This window comes from Marmota monax, unplaced genomic scaffold (assembly GCF_021218885.2).
Source record: "Marmota monax isolate L192 unplaced genomic scaffold, Marmota_monax_Labrador192_F-V1.1 WCK01_AAM20220418_F8-fsc00127, whole genome shotgun sequence".
NCBI classification, from domain to species: domain Eukaryota; kingdom Metazoa; phylum Chordata; class Mammalia; order Rodentia; family Sciuridae; genus Marmota; species Marmota monax.
Window position 1 is genome coordinate 1,366,692 of NW_026692894.1, and position 24,261 is coordinate 1,390,952.

The 24,261-nt window shown below is 38.0% G+C and overlaps 1 protein-coding gene across 21 annotated transcripts; it reads right to left on the reverse strand.

Moving 5' to 3' along the window:
* Positions 1–247: 247 nt before the first annotated feature.
* Nfya (nuclear transcription factor Y subunit alpha) lies at positions 248–24,233 on the reverse strand. Of its 21 annotated transcripts, none has more exons than XM_058581405.1 (10): positions 24,111–24,233; positions 17,376–17,526; positions 15,837–15,917; positions 12,875–13,021; positions 9,489–9,620; positions 9,195–9,300; positions 7,681–7,829; positions 6,419–6,592; positions 5,370–5,471; positions 248–2,830 (listed from the first exon to the last, which is right to left on the reverse strand). In XM_058581405.1, exons 2-10 carry the CDS (start codon positions 17,448–17,450, stop codon positions 2,777–2,779), a joined length of 1,020 nt encoding a protein of 339 aa, XP_058437388.1. In that variant the 5' UTR covers positions 17,451–17,526; positions 24,111–24,233; the 3' UTR covers positions 248–2,776. The 21 variants fall into 21 exon arrangements, with proteins under 21 accessions (XP_058437388.1, XP_046306583.1, XP_058437386.1 ...); XM_046450627.2 differs by having other exon boundaries at positions 7,681–7,847; XM_058581403.1 differs by having other exon boundaries at positions 15,834–15,917.
* Between the last annotated feature and the right edge of the window lie 28 nt (positions 24,234–24,261).

Consider the following 24,261-nt stretch of genomic DNA (forward strand, 5'->3'; position numbering starts at 1 on the left):
TGCTCCTGGTATAACCTCACATTTTGATGAGTATTTCCGGTAGTTAGGTAGTTAAGACCAAATTTATGTTTAACCCACAGGTGACATTCCTCAGCAGGGTGGGAAAGCCAAAAGGGAGAGAAAACTAGGAAGCCTGGACACTACTAGATTGTGATAACAGAGATCAAATGTCTATCTACAAAGTTCACAATTTTAACATTATAAACACAACCTACAATCCAGGGATGCAAACTCCTCAAAAGTCAGATCATTTTTTAGTATTTTAATAAATTTATTTTAAAAAATAACAATTGCAATGACATCAATGATTGATAGCCTGTACTCCCCCTACAGCTGGGAGAAAACCTATATAGTGAGCCCCAAAGGAAAATCAAGACATTATTAGGCACCCTGTAGCTAGAAAATGCTGTTGGTCCAGTGGCATAGACACTGACACGTTCAATGTACCAGTGCAATTAAAATATATACATTTACAATTATCCTGCAAAAAAAGAAAAAAGCTCTCAAGAAGTGACACAACTATGCATCAAACCAATTATTCATTCATCTGTTCGCTCTGCATCATTGAAGTCATCACTGCAGTCACAAGGACAAATGAGTAGAATAATTAGTAATAAAGGAAAAAAAATCCAAAGGTCAACTCCCCTGTTCCCACTTTGTGGGCTATTACGGTGTGCAAAAAATAACCATTATAAAAGGGTCATGAGCTATCTGAAATGCAGTGACAAAATGACAACTGATGCATTTCATTTCAAACAAAAGTCAAACTTGCCCCCCTCCATGAAAAATTCAGTAACAATGAGGTTGGTATTACTATGTACAAACTTATAGACACAAATAAATAGTATTTTAGAACCACCATTGGCTTCAGCACTAGAAATTAGGTCTGAGGAATCTCTCTCTAAACTCTCCATCTTAGACTCCTAAACTAACCCCAAGATAAATTCCTCATCATCTTTAATGTTATCTGAAAAAACTGGGGTGGTCTAATTTCTGAAACATAAAAGAGCCAGAAATTTCGAGTGAGCTTACCAGTCAGCCCTCTGACACCTGGAAAGCAGGAAAAACTACTAGATTCCCGGATCTAGGAAGATATTTCACTTCCAGTTTCCTTTGCATAGCTCTATACCTCTATTTCTACCTTTACTATGGCCTCCCCCTCTGATTTTCTCTTCAAAGGGTTTCTTTTCTGTCCTAATGCATTTAGAGTGATATCAAGGATGCAATCTTTACTCTTGGTATTTAAGCCAACCCCAAATGGTCTTCAGAATTATTGGATTTTCCTTCTTTGTTTCCAGAGAAGGCAGCCAACTCTTCTGAAATATCATCTTGGTTCTGTCTCCCAGAGTTCAACACCTGGAAAATAGATTTCTGAGGTCCAACTCATTCTGGCAACTGTGGCTCAGTTCCTGACCCTGCAGGCATCTCTACTTTTTTCCAGACTGTAGTTTATTCCTATAGTATGGGTGCAGTGTGAAAACCTTTCTGCACAAGGCCTATGGAGAAAGGGGAAAACAAATGCAAATGGCACCAAAGAATCAGCTGCCATGGGAAGAATAAGAATGTCTGCTCTCTGGAGCCAGCACAAAATGCTGCTGGAATGAGGCCAACATCCACATCAAGCTATAGCAGGTAACCTGGACTATGTCCAGGACAGTGTGTTTGAATAGTGCTTTCCTGGCCCTTTGTCAAGGACTCAATCTCAAAATTCTCCCTGGCAGTACTTGTAAAAAGGTTTTAGAATAAATGTGAATTAGTCTCTTCATCTTAATGATCCATTCCAGGTACTCATCCACTGGAGGAGAATCAAGCTCTATGACAACACCTGATAGGTAGACTACTCTTTCTCTTTCTTCCTAGACTGAAACACTCTTCTATTCCCCAAATGTCATCAAAAAGACTACACTTGAAAATCTGTAATTTGCCTCTCTGTTTAGGAATTACTACAGATGTTTTCAGTGCATCAGCAAAGAAGTTTTTGAAAAGTTTTGTTTTCTACTTAGGAAAGGCAGTTTCCAGTTCCAGGACCCTCTATATTGTCTGAAAAGTAGCCACAGCAAGACCTATGGTCCTGATGACCTGTTAACAGAGACAAGCAGACCACAACTTGTCAAAGCTAAAAAGAGAGATTCAGCAATGTATATTTTAGCTTCTTCAAAATTTTATCACTTTATCCCTAGAGTCCAAAAATATGAACCCACAGAGATTCTTATTATTACCACAGATTAGATGGCTGTATCTCAGAGAATTTATTGTTTCCATATCACAGTATGGAACTTTCTTGCTCAGAGGCCATCTGAATACAAAGTGTCTATTCAGTTGGTCAGCCTGAGATCCCCCACCAGAGGGATGGATGCTATCTAGATTCCATGGGAAGGAATGAGCTGCGGCTTCCCTGACTGCAGTTCAGGTTGAGAAGGATGTTCTTCCCTGCTGAGATGGCTGGCTGGCTTCACCAGTCAACATAAGTGCTTGTATACTGCTGGGCTGGCAAGTGTCTCCTTGTATCATCCTAATCCATGAAATGTCAAATGTTAAACAGTCTAAAATAGGTCCTGACTGAAAGGGTGAGACAAAGGCTTGCAACTTCAATTTGCCAGACATTGCTGCAATTATAATACTGAGCCACTTATTAAAAACTAAGTGGTTTCTGTCCTGTAGAAAAGGGCAGAAGTGATCGTCAGTGTCCCATTGGAAGAGTAGATCAATTTCCTGGAACAGTGGAAAACATCGGCAAGGAATATGACCTGGATCAGCTCCATCATATGGCCTGGGGTTAGGAGACTCGAATTATCTGTGTCATTGCTTCTTCATCAGCTTGGTTTGGATCCTAGAGACAAAGACAGCATAATAATGATTAGAGTCCTCTGCAATAGCACAATGACCTCCTGGCTTTCAAAGCTTATCCTCAAGGGAACATGTACAACTTTGCCAAGAAAACCAAAGTTCTGTAATATATCTTTAAAGTCCATCCACATGGTTTAAATGTAGCTCCATTAGGAAGGAAACAATAAACCTTATTTCTTAAAAAACATATAAAGTGTAGCCTGGACCTCTATCACCAAACACTTCAGAGTTGATAGTGTTATTTCTTTCCTAAACACATGGAGCTGTGCTCTACTCTTAAGGGTTAATCAGGTGGCTAAGAAACAGACCCAGAGAAAACACTGTGACATGCTGCATTTTTATGTCATCTTCTGATCATCACATTTAAATACTGAGTGCTTAGCAAGGCTGGAAAAAACCTATATAATTTAATGCACTCATTTTGTAGATACTTGATGCTTGAAAGGATAAAGTGATTTGTTTGGACTATAATCAAAAAGTCGGGAGGCCAGCAAGGGTCAACTCCTAAATCTTTTGTCTTCTGTATGATTTTTCTCACTAAACTCGGGGTGCTGCTTCTCACTTGAGACCAGTGTAAAGGCAAAAATCAGTCCTGGGAGGATTTTTCCAATACTCCACAGGAACCACCTTTAGTTCACCATAAAAGTCTCTGAAATCTCAGTTGGCAAGATCTGAGAAAAGGCTGGAAGATTTCTGGATGTATAAAGACTGGAGTTGGGCCTTGAATAATAACTAGCACTTTCTGAACACTCATTATGCACTAGGGACAGGCTAAAAAGGTGCCTAATGTGCATTACTACATGAAGTCCCCACAATATTTCTATGAAGTACCCAACACTATTCTACTTTACAGATGAGAAGACACAGGTTCAGAGAGGCCAAGTTAAGAGCAAGGTCATGTTGTTAGCACCTGGAATCAGGAAGAGCTCTTGGCACAGTGGCCTACCACATTTGGCAGTCCATTCACACAGTACATGGATGAATAGCAGTGAGAGTGAGGAGCTCTAACACTACAGGTGAGGACTAATAGCTTCAAAGAGTTGTTAGTGTTCCTGTGTGGTGACATTTGAGGAAATCTAGTACAATTGTTGAGAGACATAATGAGAAAAATTGCTTAGAAACTACAAAGAAATTGCCTAATTTGTGGTGGATTAAGAAATGAAGAACATATATTGTTGAGTAAGGGACTTTCATGATAAAAAAAACTACACTATCTTATAAAGATTGACCTTGCATTACTGTATAAGATCAATTGAAGGAGACTGGAGATCAATTTAGAGAATACTACAATAGTGTGATGGAATGTAGTATTTATACAGAATGAATTATCAGTACATGGAAGAAATTCATTAATTCTACAATCATTTACTGAGTGCTTGCTCAAAACTGGACATTTTGCTAAGACCGATGAATACAGTAGAGAATAAAATTCTCTACTTTCTACATAACTGTACTCTAGGAAGAAAATGATCTTGAACATTTAGACAAATTAAATAATTAAACGGTAATTATACTGAAAAAAAAAAAAAAAAAGATAGCACGAGAAAATTCTGGAATAGAAGAGACCCATCCAGATATTATGTGGGCTAGGAATAACCTTTCCAATCTAAACCAAGGTCTAAAAAAAAAAAAAAGGAGACAGTTATACAGAAAGACTGAGTGAAGAAGATTGAAGACTGAAAACTTTAAGGACAAAGGCCTATGGCAAGAGGGAAAGGAGCAAGAGCACATGGGTGCCTTGCTGGCCATGGTAAGAACTCTGGATTTCAGGCCAACTGCAAATAGGAGAGGGTCAGGGGTGAAGGAGCTCAAGCAGGACAGTTATACATATTTAGAAGACCACACTAAGAGGTCAAGAATGTGAAGGCGGGGACAAGAGTGGAAGAAGGAAGACAAATTGTTTTTTATATCTAAGTCAAAGAAAAGAGGACTAGAACCAGGCTGACATAGTTGGGAGGGAAAAAGGTAAATCAATTCAAATTATATTTCTAAAGATAAAATCAAGATATACTGACCTAGAAATGCCTGTAAGATAATTAATTTAATTTCAGTAACCATTTTATTAAGTATCTTATATTAGGTAAATTATTAACTTCTCTCAATCTGCGTCAATTGTAAAATGGTGATGATAGGTAATTATTATCTCATGGGGCTTGAGGTTGCTTAGAGCTAATTAAAAAACATAATGATTAAAATAATACCTCTCATATATAGTATTAGTGAACACTGCTGTTACTATTACACTAAGAAACACTATAACTTATTCCATGAAAATTGAAGAAAGAATTTCAAGAAGGAAATAATAGTAGTAACTGGGAAAAATGAAGAGAGAAGAAAGGTTACAGGATTCAGGACCTCAAGGGCTTTTAAGACCAAAGAGAAAAACTAAGAGATTATGTTGCATTCAATTTAGAGAATGTGATTAGTCCCTGAGCATGAAATGGCAAAAGGACACTGGTAAAGGCTTCAACCCAAGAAAAATACAAGGCAATAAATAGAAGAATGAGCTCTTATCACCTCACCTGCATATGGGGACTATCCTTTTCTTTGGGAGAGAAAAATCGTCCACCTTCACCACGCTTCCGAGCCATGGCATGACGGTGCCGAGACTCATGCAGGTATTTCTAAAATAAGAAATAAAACCACTTAGTGACTAGCCAGAACCAGCAGAATTATCTAGTACACACACTGCATTGCTAAAAATTCAAGAGAGCTGTGACCAGAGAAAGAGATAAGACTTTGAATTATGGAGCAAGTTTTGGAGAAAGTACTTAACCTAGAACATGAATAAAATGCAGTTAATCATACATAACTACTACTGTAAGAACGTAAACGTTAAATGAAAAAAAAAGGGGGGCATAGCAGAGATCACTACTTCCCCCTTAATAGAATACCAAGTTTTAGTTAGGCAAATGGCTGTTCAGTTAAAAAGACTGCATTTCCTAGCCTTAACTGACGTAAGGTGTGACCATGTAACTAAACACTGGCTAGTGAGATGGATCTAACTTCTTGAGAGAGGGTAACTTTCCTGTTTCCTCTGTTCCTGGACCAGAGCCCAGCCTTGGACTGTTAAGTAGCGGACTGAAAATATTAATTAAAGCAGTAGACAGAGGAGAAGGGATCTTGAGAACTGAAGGAATGATCTAACTACCAATCCAGGACAATTTATCTCCAAATTTCTTTTAAGAAAGAAAAAAAAAAAAAAAAAGTTCAGACACAGTGGCAAGAGGATTGCTAGCTCCAGGCCAGCCTCCACAACTTAGTGAGACTCTGTCTCAAAAAATAGATAGATTTAGAAAAAAAAAAGGGGGGGGGGGGTCCTGGTAGAGTATCACTGGGCTCAGTCTCCACTACCAAAAACCAAACCAAAATAATAATTAAAAAATCCCATTTAGTCCACTGGTTCTGTTGTTATAGTTGAAGCTATACATAAGCCATAACAAGTGCTAACTCTTACAAAAGATAATAGCCTCCTAATTAGCTTCAGTTGTTTAGAAGGAAAATAAACCACATAAAGGATAATCGTGATACTCCTGCTCTCGTCTTGTGTCCTTCCCAATGTTACACATACCCTTCTTTCCTTTGGAATTTTCCCTTCTGCTTCTAGTTTTGCCCGAGCTTGCCTTCTTTTGAGAATACGGTGGTACTGTTTGGCATTCACATAGAGGGGCTCTTCTTCAAGCATCTCTGCTCCAGGTAGGGGGATTCTCTGGATAGCAGGGACAGAGCCAGCTCCAGGCACCATCTGCACAAAGAAGAAAACAGAGTTTACAAGCAGCATAGGAAATAGTTTTTTTGGGTTCCTGTTATATAGATTCCTGAAGAACATTTATTACACTAAAGGTCTATCTGAATTTTAAACAACAGCCTCAGATGATTCTTTTATAGGGAGGTCAGGACCCACAAACACACACCACACTTAACTTCATGTACATCTGTTAACATTCAGACAAATCTTTTGGTGCTGCCACATCTTGGACTTTTGTGTTACAGGCTCAGCCTTGGACTTTTTTGCTCTTTATGAAAAGGCAAAAGCAATACCCTTCATGAGGCTTTACTGGGTATTATGCTCAAGCACAAGAAAGCCTATTGGCTTAGGTGGCTCTAGGCCTCCAAAAAACAAACCTATGTCCAGGAAAAAACAAAACAAAACAAAACCAAAACCAAAAAACAAACAAAAAACCAGAAAACACCACTGTTGGTTAGAGGGAGGCGTTAGAGGGTTGGGCCTCTCATATTCATGGCTTAACTTTCTAGGTATGCAGCCATAGAATGGCCAGAAACAGTCATCATAAGAATGAAATAGCAAAAAGGAAGGGAGGTACAGGATGACCAAGTGCTACTAAATGCCTACAGATATAGAAATAGGTTAATAATCCTTCTGGTAGCTTTCTCACCTCTATGCAGACTTCTATTCATTCTTAATTTATGCATTTAGGAGCTATGAACTAATGTTCTATTTTGACATATGGTATTTAGCTTTTACTCATACCCCAACTCCCCACATATTTATACTTTTGTGTGTTTCTCTAATGATTACAATCTAATTTTTAGTTTATTTTTTGTTTCATCCACCACAGGCAATGTGTTTTCCATTTTCCAATGATCAGTAGCCTATTCTTCCTTTCATTATCTGAATTCTGAATAAAATCATAAAAAATTAGATATTTACATCTTTTTAACCACTGCTACATCTCCAGCACTTGAATTAGTCCATGGCACATAGTGTGGGCTCAGAATAAATTATGTTTCATTGTATTATTATTAGCAGGCAAAAATACATGGAAAACAACAGTATATAAGAACAGCAAGCTGAAAAGTAAATTTCCTTACCATGACCATTCCTCCTGAATTGACCACATTGCCTGCCACTGGTAATGTAACAGTGACAGTCCCTTGTCCACTGCTGGTTGTGTTGGTATTGGCTCCTGTCTGAACAATCTGTGCTCCTGCCAAACTGGCTGCTGGGATGGTGATCATGCCTGAAACAGGGACTGTAACTTTAAGAAAATAAAACGTAAAAACAAAACAGGCACACAGAACAGAAAGAAGGGAACACAGTTAGTCCCTCTTCTACCTGACAACATTCATCCACCCTGGAAAAACATGCTGAAAAGCACAAGAGAAAAAGTACTTTCCTAATCTTAACTCTGGTTTTCTATACATAAAATCCAAGTAATTAAAATCTTTGAAATTTCTATTAACTGTTTAGGACCTTGTCCAGAGTAAATCTATTCTTGAGATGAGTACTTGCCCTGGACAATCCAATAATTTCAAAAGGAAGCCAGAAAATATGGGGGCCTCTCCTATGCCTTAGTCTGACTACAGCTATACCCACTGCTCTTATAGGTAGGAATTATCAATCTGCCACAGGCAGGAGGTTTTATAAATTTATAAGTTTATGACCCCAAATTGAGGGGTTATAATCTTAAAGCACTTCAAGTCTTTAAACTATCAGCAGTACTTGTTCACCATTCAGTCTGAGCTCTCACGAGGGCCCAGTCCAGCTCAGACTCTGGTGCTGGATGATAGCACATGATTCTTGTACTCTATGGATTCTGTATACTGCAAAATTTTATTCACAAATCAAATCTTTAGTCATGGAATCTAAATGAGGTATTCTCTTTTTATTGGCAATACTGGATACTGAACCCAGGAAGTGCTCTACCACTTAGCTACATCCTCAGCCCTTTGCTAAGTTGCTGAGCCTGGCCTCCAACTTATTATCCTCCTGCTCAGTCTCCTGAGTCTCTGGTATTATAGGTAAGCACCCCAGCGCCTGCCTGGCCTAACTTACCCAACTATCTGACAAATGTTTCCAAAAGCCTTCAAGTTCAATTTGAGCACCTCTCTTCCCAAGCAAAACAGATTTATGCATTTATTCCTGGAACACTCTTCTCTAAGGGTCCTGCACTATATGTATTTGTTCACATCTCCCTTATTATACTAGAGGCTCTTTGAGAACTCTTCTTTACTCCTGGTTAAATGCTATATATGCAATAGACATATAAATCTTTTGGGAATGAATAATGAGTGACCAAACAAACAAAACACAACAGCAATGGGACAAAATATTAACTTGTTTATTGATATAGAAACTTTGTATTTCCAATCTTCTATTTAGAAATATTTCTTCCCTATAACATTTGAAAGCTCACATAATCCCTTGGATCAGTCTTTTGACAACCACAGTGAGAACTCCATTCTATAAAAAAAAAAACATTGTTCATGGGGTCCTGTAAATGAGTCCTGTTGAGCTCATAGCCAAAACTTCTGAAGCACTTACAATTGCTCAGAATATAAAAAGATGCCCTAAGAAGTTCCAGGGAACCTATGGACCTACTTACCTTGCTGGAGAATAGTACCATCTGCATTAACTGGCTGGTAGACAATGGTTTGCCCTTCAGCAGTCTGTGCCACTTGCTGTCCCTGAACAGCAATTTGCTGTTGAGTCTGTGGGAAATAAATAACAACACAATTTGATAGTGTCCAAAAGATATCTACCAAAGAAAACTGACCATGTGGTCCTTTAAAGCACAACACTTTTGATGGATTCCTTTCCCCATTTCTATTATATATGAAATACTTGGTTTTGCTATCTGATTTTCAAAGTCAGTTCTCCTCTTGAATTGACTCATTACCTGAGTCTGGCCAGCAGTGACGGCTGTCTGAGGCTGCTGAATGATGATCTGCTGGGTCTGACCCTGCTGTCCCTGGACCTGCACAGCCTGCCCACCCTGGATTTGGATCTGTCCAGGTGGAACCAGTTGTATCTATGGAAAAGAACACAAAGAAAGAAATGGTATTCTATTGCCACCACTTTCCTTTAGTTAAATGAATTTCTCTAGAAAACAGGAAATGCTTTGAAGAGGGGAAAAAGACAGAAGTCCTATTGTGCTCTCAATTTTGAATTAGTGACAACTTATTTTCCATTTATAAAATGATCAGGGAATGTTAATATGGTCTGGATATCTGATATTGGGGAATAAATGTTTATTTTTAAAAAGATGACAGGGGTGTCATTTATTTCTAGAAGAATGTTCACTTAAAAATACATTCTGGGGCTGGAGATGTAGCTCAGTGGTAGAATGCTTCACTAGCACGCACAAAACCCTGGGTTTAATCCCCAGTGCCACAAAAACAAAAAAGACCCCACAATATTCTGAAGTGCTTTTCACTGATGAGATGATATTATATGTATTCAAAATATCATTCCCAAGTCAATGGTAAACTGATGGTAGCACAGGTAGATATCTTTATGAGAGAGATACTGAACCACAGAATCCAGTTAAGCAGTACGAGGATTACTGACCCACAGAAACTATGAAATGTTTTTTTGTTTTAGTTTTGAACCTCTGGGATAATTTGTTATGCAAAAATAGGTAACTAAGACAACGTGAATGATCCTAATCTTCTTTCCAATGCAATGCCCTCACTAATATTCAGTGCTATCATTAATGTTTGCTGGCCTTTTTCTGATGTTGTTCCCCAATATTCTTGTATCTATTTCCTTGTTCTCTCTTCTGATTCTATTGTCTATATCAGGCCAAGAATCTTAATCTAAAAATTATATGCAATGTTTTGCAATCTAGATATCTATCCTTTTTCTTAGAAGGTGTATGGTTTCACAGAAATGCTAAAATGGAGAATACAATTCAAAAAAGGTTAAGAAGTACCTTTTTTTTTCTTTTTAAAATAATGACTATCAATGAACACTAATAAGAAGCCATTTCTTACATAAAAGGGATTTAAACCTTAAGCATTTTAAGGGAGACTGGAATCTCACCTATAGCTTTGTGTGTGTGTGTGTGTAAGTAATTTTTCAGCTTAATTAGTTACAATCCTATTTTAAAAGCAGGGAAATACACAACTCTTCCAAGAAAAACAAATGTCATTAAATCAGAGAATTCAGAACTAGAATGAATCCTAGATGTCACCTACATAAACTACATTTCTGGTTGGAAAAACCAATGATTAAATGGCTTGGCAATGGAAGTTAGGTTACTACTCTCACAGTATACTGTGCCTACAACTTGATCATAGTGTCTCTATTTGACAGTGGAGAAGGCATCATTACCAGGGACTGGAGAAGAGGCAGAGAGAGGAAGGGCAGAAATGAAAGAGCAATGTGAAATTGAAAAAGCACACATTGAAAATAAATTTAGAGCTTCATACATTTATGCATGGAGAAATGTGGAAACTATTTTTAATCTCAGCTACAACTCGATTTTGGTAAAAATATGCCAATAGCATTAACAATGTTCTTACCCTCTGCTCAAGCAACCCCACTTTGAAACTACACTTAAAACTCAATTGAAAAGTAAAACTGTAATCATCTATGTTTATAATAGCCTCATCTATAAAAGCAAAAACAAACCCCCAAACCTTCAACTACACTTTAAGGATTCTGAATTTCTGAATCATCAAATTGAACACTATGAAGGAATTAAAAATGACAACTAAGAAAACAATGTAATATATATTTAAAAGAACAGGTTGAGGGGGTTGGGAATGAACCTCAGTAGTGCAGCACTTGCCTCACATGTATGAGGCACTGGGTTGGATCCTCAGCACCACATAAAAATAAAGATACTGAATCCATCTACAACTAAAAATATTTTTTTAAAAATAAGTAAATAAAAGAACAAGTAAAGAAAAAACCTATGGGCATGGTATAAATTACACATAAAAATACAAGGGATTATGCAAAAATTACAAGTTGAATTTATAAGCAGTGTCATGGCTGATTTTTTAAAACTTATTTACTGTAACTATTAAACTATTCAGATAAGTAAAAATTTAATATTCTCCCACATCTCCTTTTCTGGGCTCATAAACATATATACCCATAGGGAATTGATACCGATTAAAGATGCAACCACACAGTGAACATTGTTTTTGCAAACTATTTTTCACTAAAAATCCTTCAACATTAACCCAAGTCAACAGTTCATCCTTTTTAGCAATGACATAATACTTCATATGTGAGTATAATTTATTCAAATCATTTCCATAATTAATGGATTCAGATTACAAAAAATTGTTCTGCTAGCACAATGCTGCACTAAATATCTGTACATTTCTCTCTACACATTGATACTTTTCTTCCCATAGGATAGATTCTCAAGTGGGACTGCTAAATGGTTTATGTATTTAAGAGATAGTGAGATGACCTCCCAATGGGAAATGACCAAAACCAATGTGTGCTTCTGTTTTTCCACATCCATTCTAGCAGTGGATATAACCAATTTAATATCCCTCCAATTTTAAAATTTTGATGCCACGGAGTTGCATGTTAGCATTCCCTATATATTTCTTTCAATTTCTTCTACACCTATGTCCTATTTACTTTTGTTTTGTTTCCCAATCAGTTTTCAAGTCGATTTATCTTTTTAATTGATTTTCAAAAAGAATCTTGCTTTTTAAAAATTCTTTCTATATTTTTGGTAATGTTGTATCAAATTAATTTTAACCTGCTTTTCATTCATTTTCTTGTTCTCCTAACTTTCTAAGAGAAATACTATTTATTTTCATTTCTTTTAAAGTAAAGCATTTCAGATTATCAAATTTTGCTGTAAGTACATCTTTAGGTAGGTTTTCTTTTCCATTATTTATGAAAAAAACAAGTTATATGGAAAAATAACAAGTTATTTGGGAAAAAATGAGAAGGATAACATTTCTGACTAGAAACAATCCAAAGCAGGTTGGTATACTCCCTCCCCTAACCCTCAAGTGTGCCAATATAACTTATATCAATAAATCACTTAATAAAAGAGATCGTTATCTTTTTATATTCCTTATAGCAATTCAAGATCATGCTCATATCTTAGCCCTAACTGGAGAGGTTAAATTTCTGCATAGTTCTGCTTTATATCACTAGTACTACAAAGAAAGAAAATTAACTAAGTAAGAAATAGTGGGTAAAAAGCAATTAAATGTAACATGACTGTCTAGCAGTCTTCAACAACCTATTCTTTTAAACTTCTTATGTGACAGACTTTTGAAACATTTTTAAAATAGCACTCACCTGTTGCAAACCCTGTGTCCCAGAAACAGGTACTTGCATGATGGTTTGACCTTGTCCCCCGGGGACAGCCTGGACCATAATAGGTTGGCCAGTTGATGTGATTAATTGGCCTCCACTGACTTGCACCATTAATGGTTGGCCCTGGACCTAGAATGAAATAAAATAAGAACAATGAAATAACACAAGACACAAAATTATTTTTACTAAGACAATCACTGGAACTATTCTGTTAACTTGCTAGAGGGGGGAAAGGTAGGAGAAATACTAGGAAAATAAGCTTAGTTCTCAATTTATCTTTTTCAAATATCCCTGGTATCTCTGACTGAACACCAAACTGAATCTTTTAAGGTCTGATATAATGGAGCATATCTAAAATCTTCAGAAGTATTAAAAGATACAAGACATTTATCACCAAATAAAGCTTTCCTTTTTAAACCAATACCCATGAATGAATGGTCTCTTGTGAGGGCTGCAAACCATGAATTGAGAGGAAGGTGATGGATGGTTGAGTGCAATTCCAAATAATCCAGAGGGAGTAAATCAAACTGCTCTAGGAAAGTGGGTAACATGAGTCCTGAAAGCTTATGCAGAGGATTCCTTTCCCCATAGTCTCTCAAGCAAAAGTGAAATGTACACATTTTATTATCTTCACTCTCTGAATCTAGATGTTTATTGCTTAAAAAGTCCACTATTAAAGACTTCCTGCAAATATTTTCTGGTCAGTTTGCAATCTTCATGGTAAAGTTCCTCACACTGCATCTTGTAGTATCTACAGTCATTTTAGCTTTATCAGAAGCAATGACAAATACCGAAATTAGAGCAGTCAAGTGTACAAACAGAATTTCCAACTTTCAAGGGCCTAGAAGTAAATGAACTACTCTAGAAAGCAGGTCACTGCAAGTGCTCCACCACATCTTAAACCTCAAATACCTAATAGGAAGAATGCTTTCTGGAAGCCAAAATATAAGCTATGTTAGGAATAAACAGGAATGATCAACACAGCAGCTAAGAGACCCAAACTTTCATTTTCATGTTCAATTTTTGTTTTGAGGAATTATTTAAGAGAACAAAAGAATACTTGTATGACTATATTCATTCTTAATGCCAGAAATTAATGTGCTAGATGAGTAGGATAGTAAGACCCTCCTACCACTGCCACCACCACTGCCAACAATGTACTAAATCTACAGAAATATTTAAATACTAGGTTTTGCTTAACTATTTCATGAGAAATTTCACTTTAAGGACTTTACAGCCTGACTTTCATGTTTCTCCTTCCCTTACTTCCCCATTCAAATTCCCTTTGCTACGCCAAATGCTTGCATATGCTGTATCAGAAAAGATTTATTAGAAGACTTACTGCATGAGTAACTGCAGGAAGTATTTAGAATTCTCCAAAAATAATGAGACCCTTAGAGAAAAGGTTTCCATTTCTTTAAAATACAATTTATTTAAGTAGTTACAAGACACATCATTAATCATTTTCTGGCTACTCACTGTCTTAATTTCCTCCCCCACTGACATGCTATATGCACATGATAAAACTGAGACTCCAAAGAGCTCACTGTGTTTACAACACATAAATGATACAAGGACACATGCATCAGACAATAAGCCATACAGTTAAGAGCATGTTACATTCCCATTCCACAAGTGGTTAACGACAATCCAAAATACTATTTTATACATTAATAAGATGAAGCAAGCATGAACAACATAAACAAGCTATTGAACTAAGATTCCAATGAAGTTCAGGACTACCAATGAGCTCAGCTTCTTTTAGACCAATTTATGCTCAGACCTAGTTGCATTATATCATCACTAAATGCTACTGGTGGCAGAGGCAGGAGTTGAAAGGGTAAAGTGAAATGACTGTATGAAACAGTTAAAAAGGATTCTTAGCAGCACTAGTAATAAAGTGAAATGCTGGTTTTATATTCTAGACCCTACTCTGAATCATTTCCAATTCAATGAAAGAAAAAAGGGCATATACATTTTATAATTTTTCAAAAATATGGTCTTTTAAAAATATATCTTTATTTCACTTATTTATTTATTTTTTATGTGGTGTTGAGAATCGAACCCAGGGTCTCGCACTTTCAAGGCAAGCGACCTACCGCTGTGCCACAACCCCAGCCCAATATAGTCATTTTAATCAAAGTAATCTACAAAGAAAAGACTAGTGCCTCTACTTCTGTTTTTGTTTGTTTGTTTGTATTGTTTTTTTGAAAATAGGAACAGGCCAAAGTTTAACCCTAATTTATGGCAATGAACACGGCCATACATAATGAAAAAACTGCACTGTTCAGTTTAGAAACCTTTAAAATATACGTTTTATTTAAGCATATCCAAGTAACTATTAAGAATCATTAGGGTCGCTCTAATACCTAAGTCTTGAAATTGTATCCCACCCTGCTGAACCAAACAGAATGGGAATAAGCTCTACAAATCTAGTAGTAAGACAGGTCATTATTTTCCCAGGAAAGGTAGTGAAAACTAATAGTTATGAAGACATCAACATGATTCTGTGCTTAAACCTTGCTCAACTATTATTTTACAATCAAGTTGTCCCTTTAATAATAAACAGCCTAGTTAATTTGCATGTGTGTAAAATTCCTTCTCAACTATAATACAAACTCATGAAATTTTGCCATGCAAGCAGATTGAATCTGAGCACTTTATGAGTCCTAATGCCACTTTTAAGAATTTTTTCTTGTCATGTTTGTTTCTTTTCCAGAGACTTGCTCACTAGTCAAATACAGTTTTCTGAAAACAGATACAGCAGTCACTACATGACTTAGCATGGAACATTAGGGAAGTGGCAACTTAGCCTCAAAGACAAGTTAGAAGCATCAAAAACATGCAACTGACTGATTCCTACTTGAGATCCTAACACATACAGCACCAGACATAAGGAGAAGTTCATGCAGTGCTCACAAAGAATCAGAGAGGGCACCACTACCTGGAGGGTCTGGACCTGCTGGCCTGAGGCAGATGCCACCTGGGCCTCAGTCTGCAACTGGACGGCAGTGACACCACCCTGCTGCTGAGAACAGGAACAGGAAGATCTTGAAATGTATCAGGAAGGAAATGTATAGTTCAAGACATGAGATTACCTTACCTCTTGTGGGAGGGGGAGGAAAGTCTTCTTTCAAAAGCCTTACCCTACACAGGGCTTTCAAAATGTATAGTCTCCCTAAACTGAACTGTTGTGTGGCAGGATCAAAGATATAAGCATCCTGCACCCAGAATGGACCTTAAAACTTACTTCCACACTCAAAAAGGCCAAATAACATTAACACAAAAATTTGTATATAGACTTTCCCTCCAGAAATATTTCACTCTTCTGCTTACATAATTTTAATCCTTTTTATATTTCGTCAAATAAGTTCACAAGAAACAATGAAGAATTTCTGGGGCTTAAATGCAATCACCAATAAAGGAAGGATGAATTAATCACTGTGAACCATCATCTTCATAGTCATTTGCTTTTATGTCCCAAGACCAAGACTTATTTCTATCCAAATGAACTGTCTTAGAAACAATGTTTTCAGTGATTCAACCTTATTTTGATATTCTCATAAGTTTTGACAGAATAGAAATCCACACACCACAACACTGGCCTGCACGGAGGACCCTTTGTACCTTTCTCAAAGGCAGCTGGAGGAAGCTGCCAGAGCCACAGCAGCTACAAGGAAGGGAAAAGCAGCAAGGGAGTATAAATAATCTCTTAATCAAGAGGAGCTAATTCCTTTGATTATTAGATCAGAAAAAGTCACCATTAACACTTCCTTTGCTCTCCCTACTTTGCTAAGTTGGATTTTGAATGCAAAAACTATTTCTAAGATATCAATCTTGGCCTAAGGTCAAATGAAAGCATAATACATTTCTTTTTTCCCCTTTCTTCTAGGATTGGGAAAAAAGTGAAGTTTTACTGAAATAAATCTAGACAAAAAGTGTATATATTCAAGGATGCAATTTATCTTATTTAGGAATAAACTAGCAGCTGGGAATTTCTTTCTAATATGTGGTTATCCACATGTTTAAATAATATCTGAGTGTTGAACTAAAGCTTTTTAGAATAGGTACTAGGGTGGACCACATCAAAGAATGATGAATTTCTTGAAATCTGAGTGGTGTGTACTATGGCCAAATCTTTACAAAATCACAAGTTAGCTCAAAGAAGGGGTGGGAGGGAGGGTTGAAAAATAATAATGATTAAAAAAAAAAAAAAAAAACCCAAACTCCAAATGTCCATCAGATAAACAAACCAGATGTTATCATTTTCAATGAGACCAAAGAGGCAATTTATTATTAAACCAGGCTCCCATAAAGAGCAGATTCTAGATGGTCATGAACTCATAACACTTTAGCATAAATTATACCAAATATTTCACTAGATTTGGTACCTCTTAAATAATTCCCAATAATCATGTAACAGCCAATTTGTGCTATTATCAGTTCCACTGCTGTGATGTTTCAGGATGTTTTGCTTTCATACCTGCTGCTGAATCTGTCCAGCCTGCACAACAATCTGCTCTGTTGAGCTATTGCTATTCGCTGTATACTGATCCATGGCCCCTTCCAGATAGAATCCTGTCCACAGTGAGCTTCACTTTGGAGAGCCTAGAAGCCTGTGAGGTGGTGCACTCCTGTTAGAAAAGTTGGGAAAATAAATTAAAATGAGATTGTCAAATTATAACTGTGTTTAACATTTACAATAAAATGGGATAAAAGAAAATGTTAATTATCAATGTTATTTTTAACTAGACTTACATGGTCAAAAATAACATCACAACACCATTTTCATGAAAATGCTTTTAGTCCTTTTTTATAAGCGATCTTACCTTTCAATACTACCAGAACAACACTTACACCTTGGCAATACTCATTAAGCTATAATATCTTTGTTGCAAGGTCTATTTAACACAGATTTTCAGATCTGTGGGAGTACTTTAGAGAATAAAGATTCTTTATTTTGTACCACACACTTGCTGCCCATCAAACATGTTACTCTAGTTCACTATATATGGTAAGCAATTTAAAATTTCAGGGTTTATTATTTAGTAAATAGTTTACTCCAAATGTGAAGTCAAATTTTTTTATATCAAAATCTCTATCCTATGAACAGTGCAATTATTGTGTCACCTAAAAAAAAAGATAAGAAAATCTCCATTTGGTAGCACTAAGAAAGCTCTAGCAAAAGTTTAAGAGTTTGTATCATAATACAAAAACTAAAAAAGACATTATACAATGTCAAAATTTGCCACACCATCGGAGTTAATCTGTCTTTCCGTTTTATGCACTGGTGTCTCCTTAGCATCATTACTTTTGTACTTTGGGGTCATTATTAAGTAAAATGAACATTACGTGAATGCAAGCAGTGTGATTCTGCAACCAACAGTACGACAGTTGAGAGAGCCAGTAAACAATTAATGGTGGGAATTAGCATGGATACACTATCCTGTCTTTGGCCAAACAATGTGAGATTTTCTCACACTACTTGGAATAACACAGTTTAAAACTTATGAGTTATTTTCTTTTGTAATTTTCCATTTAATATTTTGGGACTGTGGGTAATTGAAACTATGGAAAGATATCTTGTATAAGGGGGAACCATTGTAAGCGTGGCAGGGTAGCACACCTCTGTAATTCCAGCTAATATTTGGGAACCTGAGTTAGGAGGATCTCAAGTTTGAGGCCTACCTGGGCTATTTAATGAAATCCTGCCTCAAAATAAAATAAAAAAAGCTGGGGATGTAGCTTAGAGATAGAGTACTCCTGGGTTCACTTCCCAGTATAAGGGAGGGTGATGGTGGAGGGAACAACCTGCCAAATCCTTAAAGTCAGCAAATAACCAGTAACTGTTCAAATCTATCCTTTTCACACACTTTCAGATTTGAAGACTCCTTTTTGAAATAAGGACACAATTAGATAAACTGAAGTGATATGAGAACCCAGAATAAAGATTTGATTGAAACAGTAACATTATAAAATTCCAAAGATTAACTTCATTTTGGAAATAAACAAAATGTAAATAAACCATTCCTTTTCAATTTTTCTCTAGGCCTTCATAAATTCCAAAATTTGAAAGATAAAATTTTGTGCACTAAGTTGCACATTACAGGGGCAAAGTGAAGTACCACTCTCCATCAGTCTATGTGTGGTAGATGAGATTAATCACTTGAAAGATGTCTCAATACCATGTTGTAAATGAAGAAATCAAAATAGATTCCATTTGCAATGTTCCCCCAACGCCCCAGCTTGGTGCTACTGGAAAGAAAACTTTGAGAGAATTAATGGCAAGTCTTCTAGTCACTGGTGGTCTGTCCTCCAAGGGAACCGCTATCTATTCCTCTATCTCTTTCTACTTCTTTTTTTTGAATCCTGGCCATGAGGTAAGCAGTTTTGCCAAGACATCTGCTGCCACTATGATGTCCTGCTTTGACACAGGCCCCATAGCAATGGGACCAATCAATCAATCCAAAAATTGAATGGTAAAATAAACCTTTTCACTTTATAAGTTGATTATCTAAAGTATTTGTTATAACATCAGAAAGGTAACACAACATTCACATATACATCCAAGCACTTGGGAGGAAGTGTACTATACTAAAATGTATTCTGAAATGTATCAAAAAGTAAGATGGATGAATGGGTCTGGTAAGGTAAGTATGGAAAAATGTTAATGGTATGTATACAGGTGTTCACTGTAAAATTCTTAACTTTACTATATGTTCAAAGAATTTTACACTAATTGTTGGGGAGGAAATACATAATCTAATCTAAAAACCAATCACGCCTATGACCCCCATAGTCAAAATAGGTACAATATAAGCTTATACAAGTCTTTATTTATGACAGGATGGCTATGCCATCCTAGCACAGTGGCTTGTGGCTATATGGTTGTCCAAATCACTGCCTTTGCTCCATCAGAATGCACATTTCTGGCCACCATTTGGATTTACACATAGGGAACTAATAGGCTTAACACATATGTAAAGCTGATATTTTTCACTGCATACTGACATATAGATCTTCTGATTTTTATACCAGTCTCTTTTGAATTGGTGGACTAAGTCAGCTGGAGAAACTCTGAATATAGTACAGAAAAATCAGGTTATCAGCCAGACTAAGTGGCTCTGCTAGACCTCCTCAAATTTTAACCAGTCTCTAACACACAATACACCTGTTTCTAAACTAATAAAATCAAGGTCAGGATATTTTTATGAACCTTACTATAAGATAGTAATCTAGAGATAAAAAAAAAAACACAAAAAACAGATCAGTAGTTCCTTTGGATTGTAGAAAGGCAGATGGAGTTTTACAAACTTCCTGGTAATAAAAATGTTTTACATCTTCATTATGGGGGTAGTTATGCAGGGGTATATATCTGTTTAAACTCATTAAAGTGCTCGCTTATAATGATTATACTTTGAGCCTAAATTGTATCCCAATATTTAAACTAAAAAATAAAGATCATGAGATGTCCTCTGTATTTCAACATTTTCAACCAAATTCTCTTCTTCTAATTTCCAGAAATTTACATTTGTGTGTGTTTTGAGTCTTGCTCTGTTGCCCACGATGGACTTGAACTCCTAGGCTCAAGTGAGCCTCCCTGGCTCAGCTTCCTGAGTAGCAAGAATACAGACACCATGAAGCCCAGTCAGAAATTCACATCTTATCAGACTAAAATATAACCTGAAGCACATGGGAATGACTAATATATGTATAACATACAGATTTTCTTAATTAGTTTATTCTGATAATACAAATGCTCCAATTTAAGAACATTTAAATCCACTGTACTCTGAAGGGTAAAAATAGAAGAAGCCTCAAAATCTAGCATAACTCGTTAACATTAATGAGGGGATGATTCAGTGTGGAGTGGAGTTCGATACTGACACTACTAATGGTGGATGCTATGAGCATTTGGCTTCAGTGAAGCCATATGTTCTCACTACTGTGAACTTCAGTTAGTGGAACTGTAACACAATCTTGACACATTGTCTTTCCTCAAGAGCTTCTCTGCCTAAGATTATGACAAAATTAAGTCAACCAGATTTAGTCTGTCTAGCTCTTACTTGTAACACAAAGTTTTGATTTTTTTTTCCTCCAAGAGAGAAAGAATGAGAGTGTGCATTTATTATGGTTAGCATGAAAATTCTCTTCCCAGAGCATCTGTGCCCTGCCATTTCCAACTGCAGAAGCAGAAATTTGGCCAATGACTAGGTATCCATTCTATTTGTACATATAACATTCTAAAATCAACCCTTCCAGAAACTCAACTTGCAAGCCTATGAAAATCCCTCTGATCACATTTGACAATCATTACCAGGTAAACATTAGACTTACTTTTCTAAGGATCTCTAACTTTTAATTTTTTTAAACCACAAATCACAGTAAGAAATACACTTTGTATCACAATTCAGTACACACATAAACTACAAAACATGTTGCTAAAACATTTCATGAAACATTACTTATCTTTATACAACATAAAATGCACTTGAATATTCTAAATTTTATTATTAAAAATGGCCAGTTTGACTCACTAAAAATTTCAAAACTTAACACATGAAAAGGGTAGTTTCATGTGTGTTTGATAAAAGGCTGGACAACATTGGGCTGTCCAATGTCCATCTCCCTTGAAGTTTTTGAACTGGAGCTTCCTAATTTGCCCCTTCTCTCCTGTACGGTATACCATGTTGTCAGACACTGTTCTAGTGATTTTGGAAAGAAAAAAAAAAAGTGATTAAGATTCTGACTTCAAAGAATACTTTTAAATTTAGTAAAGGAGTAAGAAGTAGTTGTGTGTGGTGGTATACCCCCGTAATCCCAACAACTCAGGAGGCTGAGGCAGGAGAATTAAGTTTGAAGTCAGCCTTGGAGACTCGGTGAGATCCTTTCTCAAAAAATAAAAAGGGCTGGGGATATAAATTTCAGCATATTAATAGTATACTATAAGGCCCCACACCCAGAGAAAGGTCACACTACTGTCTCTAAAATGCCAGGCAATACTACAAAGTTTTTCTGCACACAGGTGGAGGATCTTGAGGTATTGAGCAAATGCCTTTTGCAAAGATGTCTAGTTGGGTGGGGAGGTAGCTCAGTGAAAGCACTTGCCTAGATGGTGAGACCCTGCATTAGATCTCTAGCACTGCCGGGTAAGGGTGACAGTGGAAAGATATCAGGCAAAAGTATTTGGTATTTTTAAAATGATCAAATGTACTTATTTTTAGCTACCAAGATTAAAACGTGATTCAAATACAAATATAAATGCTTCTTAAAAACATCTAACCCATGCTGTCCCATCTACTACAAATAATATGAGAATTAATAGGATTTAAAAAATAATTTAAATAACAAAGAAAAACTCTTCCTAAAAAGTGAAAAACAAGTTTTAATAGTGGAAAGAATACTGAACTAGTTTTCTTGACCTCAGAAAATGTGATTAAAACAAACAAAAAAAAAGTTACCATATACTTAAGTTAATGGAGGAAGGACTGGAATAAATGTTTCATCTGAGTAAAAATAATTTTTAGTCTCCCAAGAAAAAACAACTTTCTAGCCCCCAAGAAGTCCACCACTACCATGGGACACAATCCACAAATGAGAAACTAGCTTTCCAATCTTAGGAGGGAAAAAAATATGCATGCCACCCACAGGTTCTAGATTCCCCTCTACCTGAACCTCCAGACAAAATAACTGCTTCTAAACAATTTCTTGGCAAGATCTATATGGGTGATCTTTCTTGCCTAATCTCATTACTATTGCCCACTTCTTTAATCTACTTTATCCTTTTGCCTCAAAAACACAACACAATATGATGCCTCTGAACATGCTTCTCTCTGAAAGCAATGCTCTTCCATTCTTTCCGTCCAAAGATATCAACTGTCAAGGCTAACCAAAAATGTGGCCAGGAGCCATTGATTGCTCTTAAAACACTACAGGACGGAAACTGGCCCCTACACAGCACTAACCATTTAGACTCATTGCCTTTCACCTGTAAATCTCCATCAAGCAGGTGCGGCTCTTATTTACCTCTACCCACTCCCTTTCTCCAGCACCATAGGTGATGAGTTTCCCCCTCAGCCAACAAAAAAAGTCCACAACACTTTCTCGGGATTAGAAGTATATCAGGAAAAAAAAAAAAGCCACGGACAGATGTGTGGCCAGAACTGTCAAGTCAGATACTTTTAAAGTGACACAGAAAGGTAAAAGGAAAAAAAAATAATAATCGGTACATTTCCAAGGGAGGAAGAGTTCACAGAATGAGCAACGGAGAAGACAAATAATATAAACAGTAGTTGTCCAGCCTCCGGGAAAGAATGCGCAGGGCTATCAATCTTCTAAGAGTGAGGTTCCAAGCACCGAATGGCCGGGCCTGGCAGACGGACCGCTTGGTTGGGCTCCAGCACGGAGGTGTGCGGTCCTGCCCGGACAAGCGAGGCGGGGAGGAGAGGAAATGACGAGCCAAAAGGGGGTGGTAACGGCGCCCGGCCAAAGACTCGGGGCTAGTGGGCCAGGAGGGGGGGCGCGGCGGGACAGGGGAGAACCAACGGCCCTCTCTCCTGCCCGGAGTGGCGGAGCGGGTCAGCAGCGGCCTGCGGCGTGGGCGGGCCGGCCAGCTCCGCCCGCCGCACTCCGAGCCTGTGGCCGCGGCGCGCGTATTTTCCAGGCCTCCCTGCTGACCCACAGGGGCTGCGGACACAGGGGCCCGGACTCACTCAGGGCCGGGGACACGTGCCCGCGGGAGGTCCTTTCGTCCCGAGAGTCGGGGCGTGGAGAGTACAAGGGCGGATTTAAGGATGAGGCTGGAAGGACGGGGAAAACCGCCGGGGCCCAGGGCACGCTTGTGTTGAGTGTAGGGGCAATTGTGGCAGTCAAGGCCACCACCCGCATGTCCGGGGCCGGAGAACCCAGGCATAAGGGTCGGAGGAAAGAGGTTGCATCCCCAACTGGCACTGGCACCCCACAAGGGACAAGAACCCAAAGAGCCTTCCCCCGGGGGCGCCATCCCCACACTGGGCGGCCCCTGCAGGCCCCGGCCGGGAGTGCCCCGAGTCGCCAGCAGGCTCCGGGCCGGGGCCTCCGGCCGCCCTGCTCGGCTAGGCTCAGCTCGACTCCCCGGGCTCGACGGGCGCCTGGGCCTCTCCTGAGTGGTCAGCGAGACCCGCCAATCGGGGCGCTGGGGCCGGCTCTGGGCCGCTGGATATTGGCTCCTCATACTCACCGTGCCTCGCTCCCCCGGTTCGCTGCCCGCGCTGATTGGCTCCAGTACCGGACCCCGAAACCCAATCAGAGGCTCCAGCCGCCGCTGCCGCCGCCACTGCCGCTGCCTCGCAAAATGGCGAACCTGAACAAAGGGGAATCGGGCCTCCCTC

What these genes read in the sequence shown, in the direction of transcription:
- Nfya (XM_046450624.2), bottom strand. Translation starts at nt 17,450, where the DNA reads ATGGATCAGTATACAGCGAATAGCAATAGCTCAACAGAGCAGATTGTT. An exon ending in TGGTACTATTCTCCAGCAAG is followed by an intron (nt 7,848 to 9,194) that starts GTAAGTAGGTCC and finishes ATTTTCTTAAAG; the next exon opens with TTACAGTCCCTGTTTCAGGC. An exon ending in ATTCAGGAGGAATGGTCATG is followed by an intron (nt 6,593 to 7,680) that starts GTAAGGAAATTT and finishes TTCTTTGTGCAG; the next exon opens with ATGGTGCCTGGAGCTGGCTC.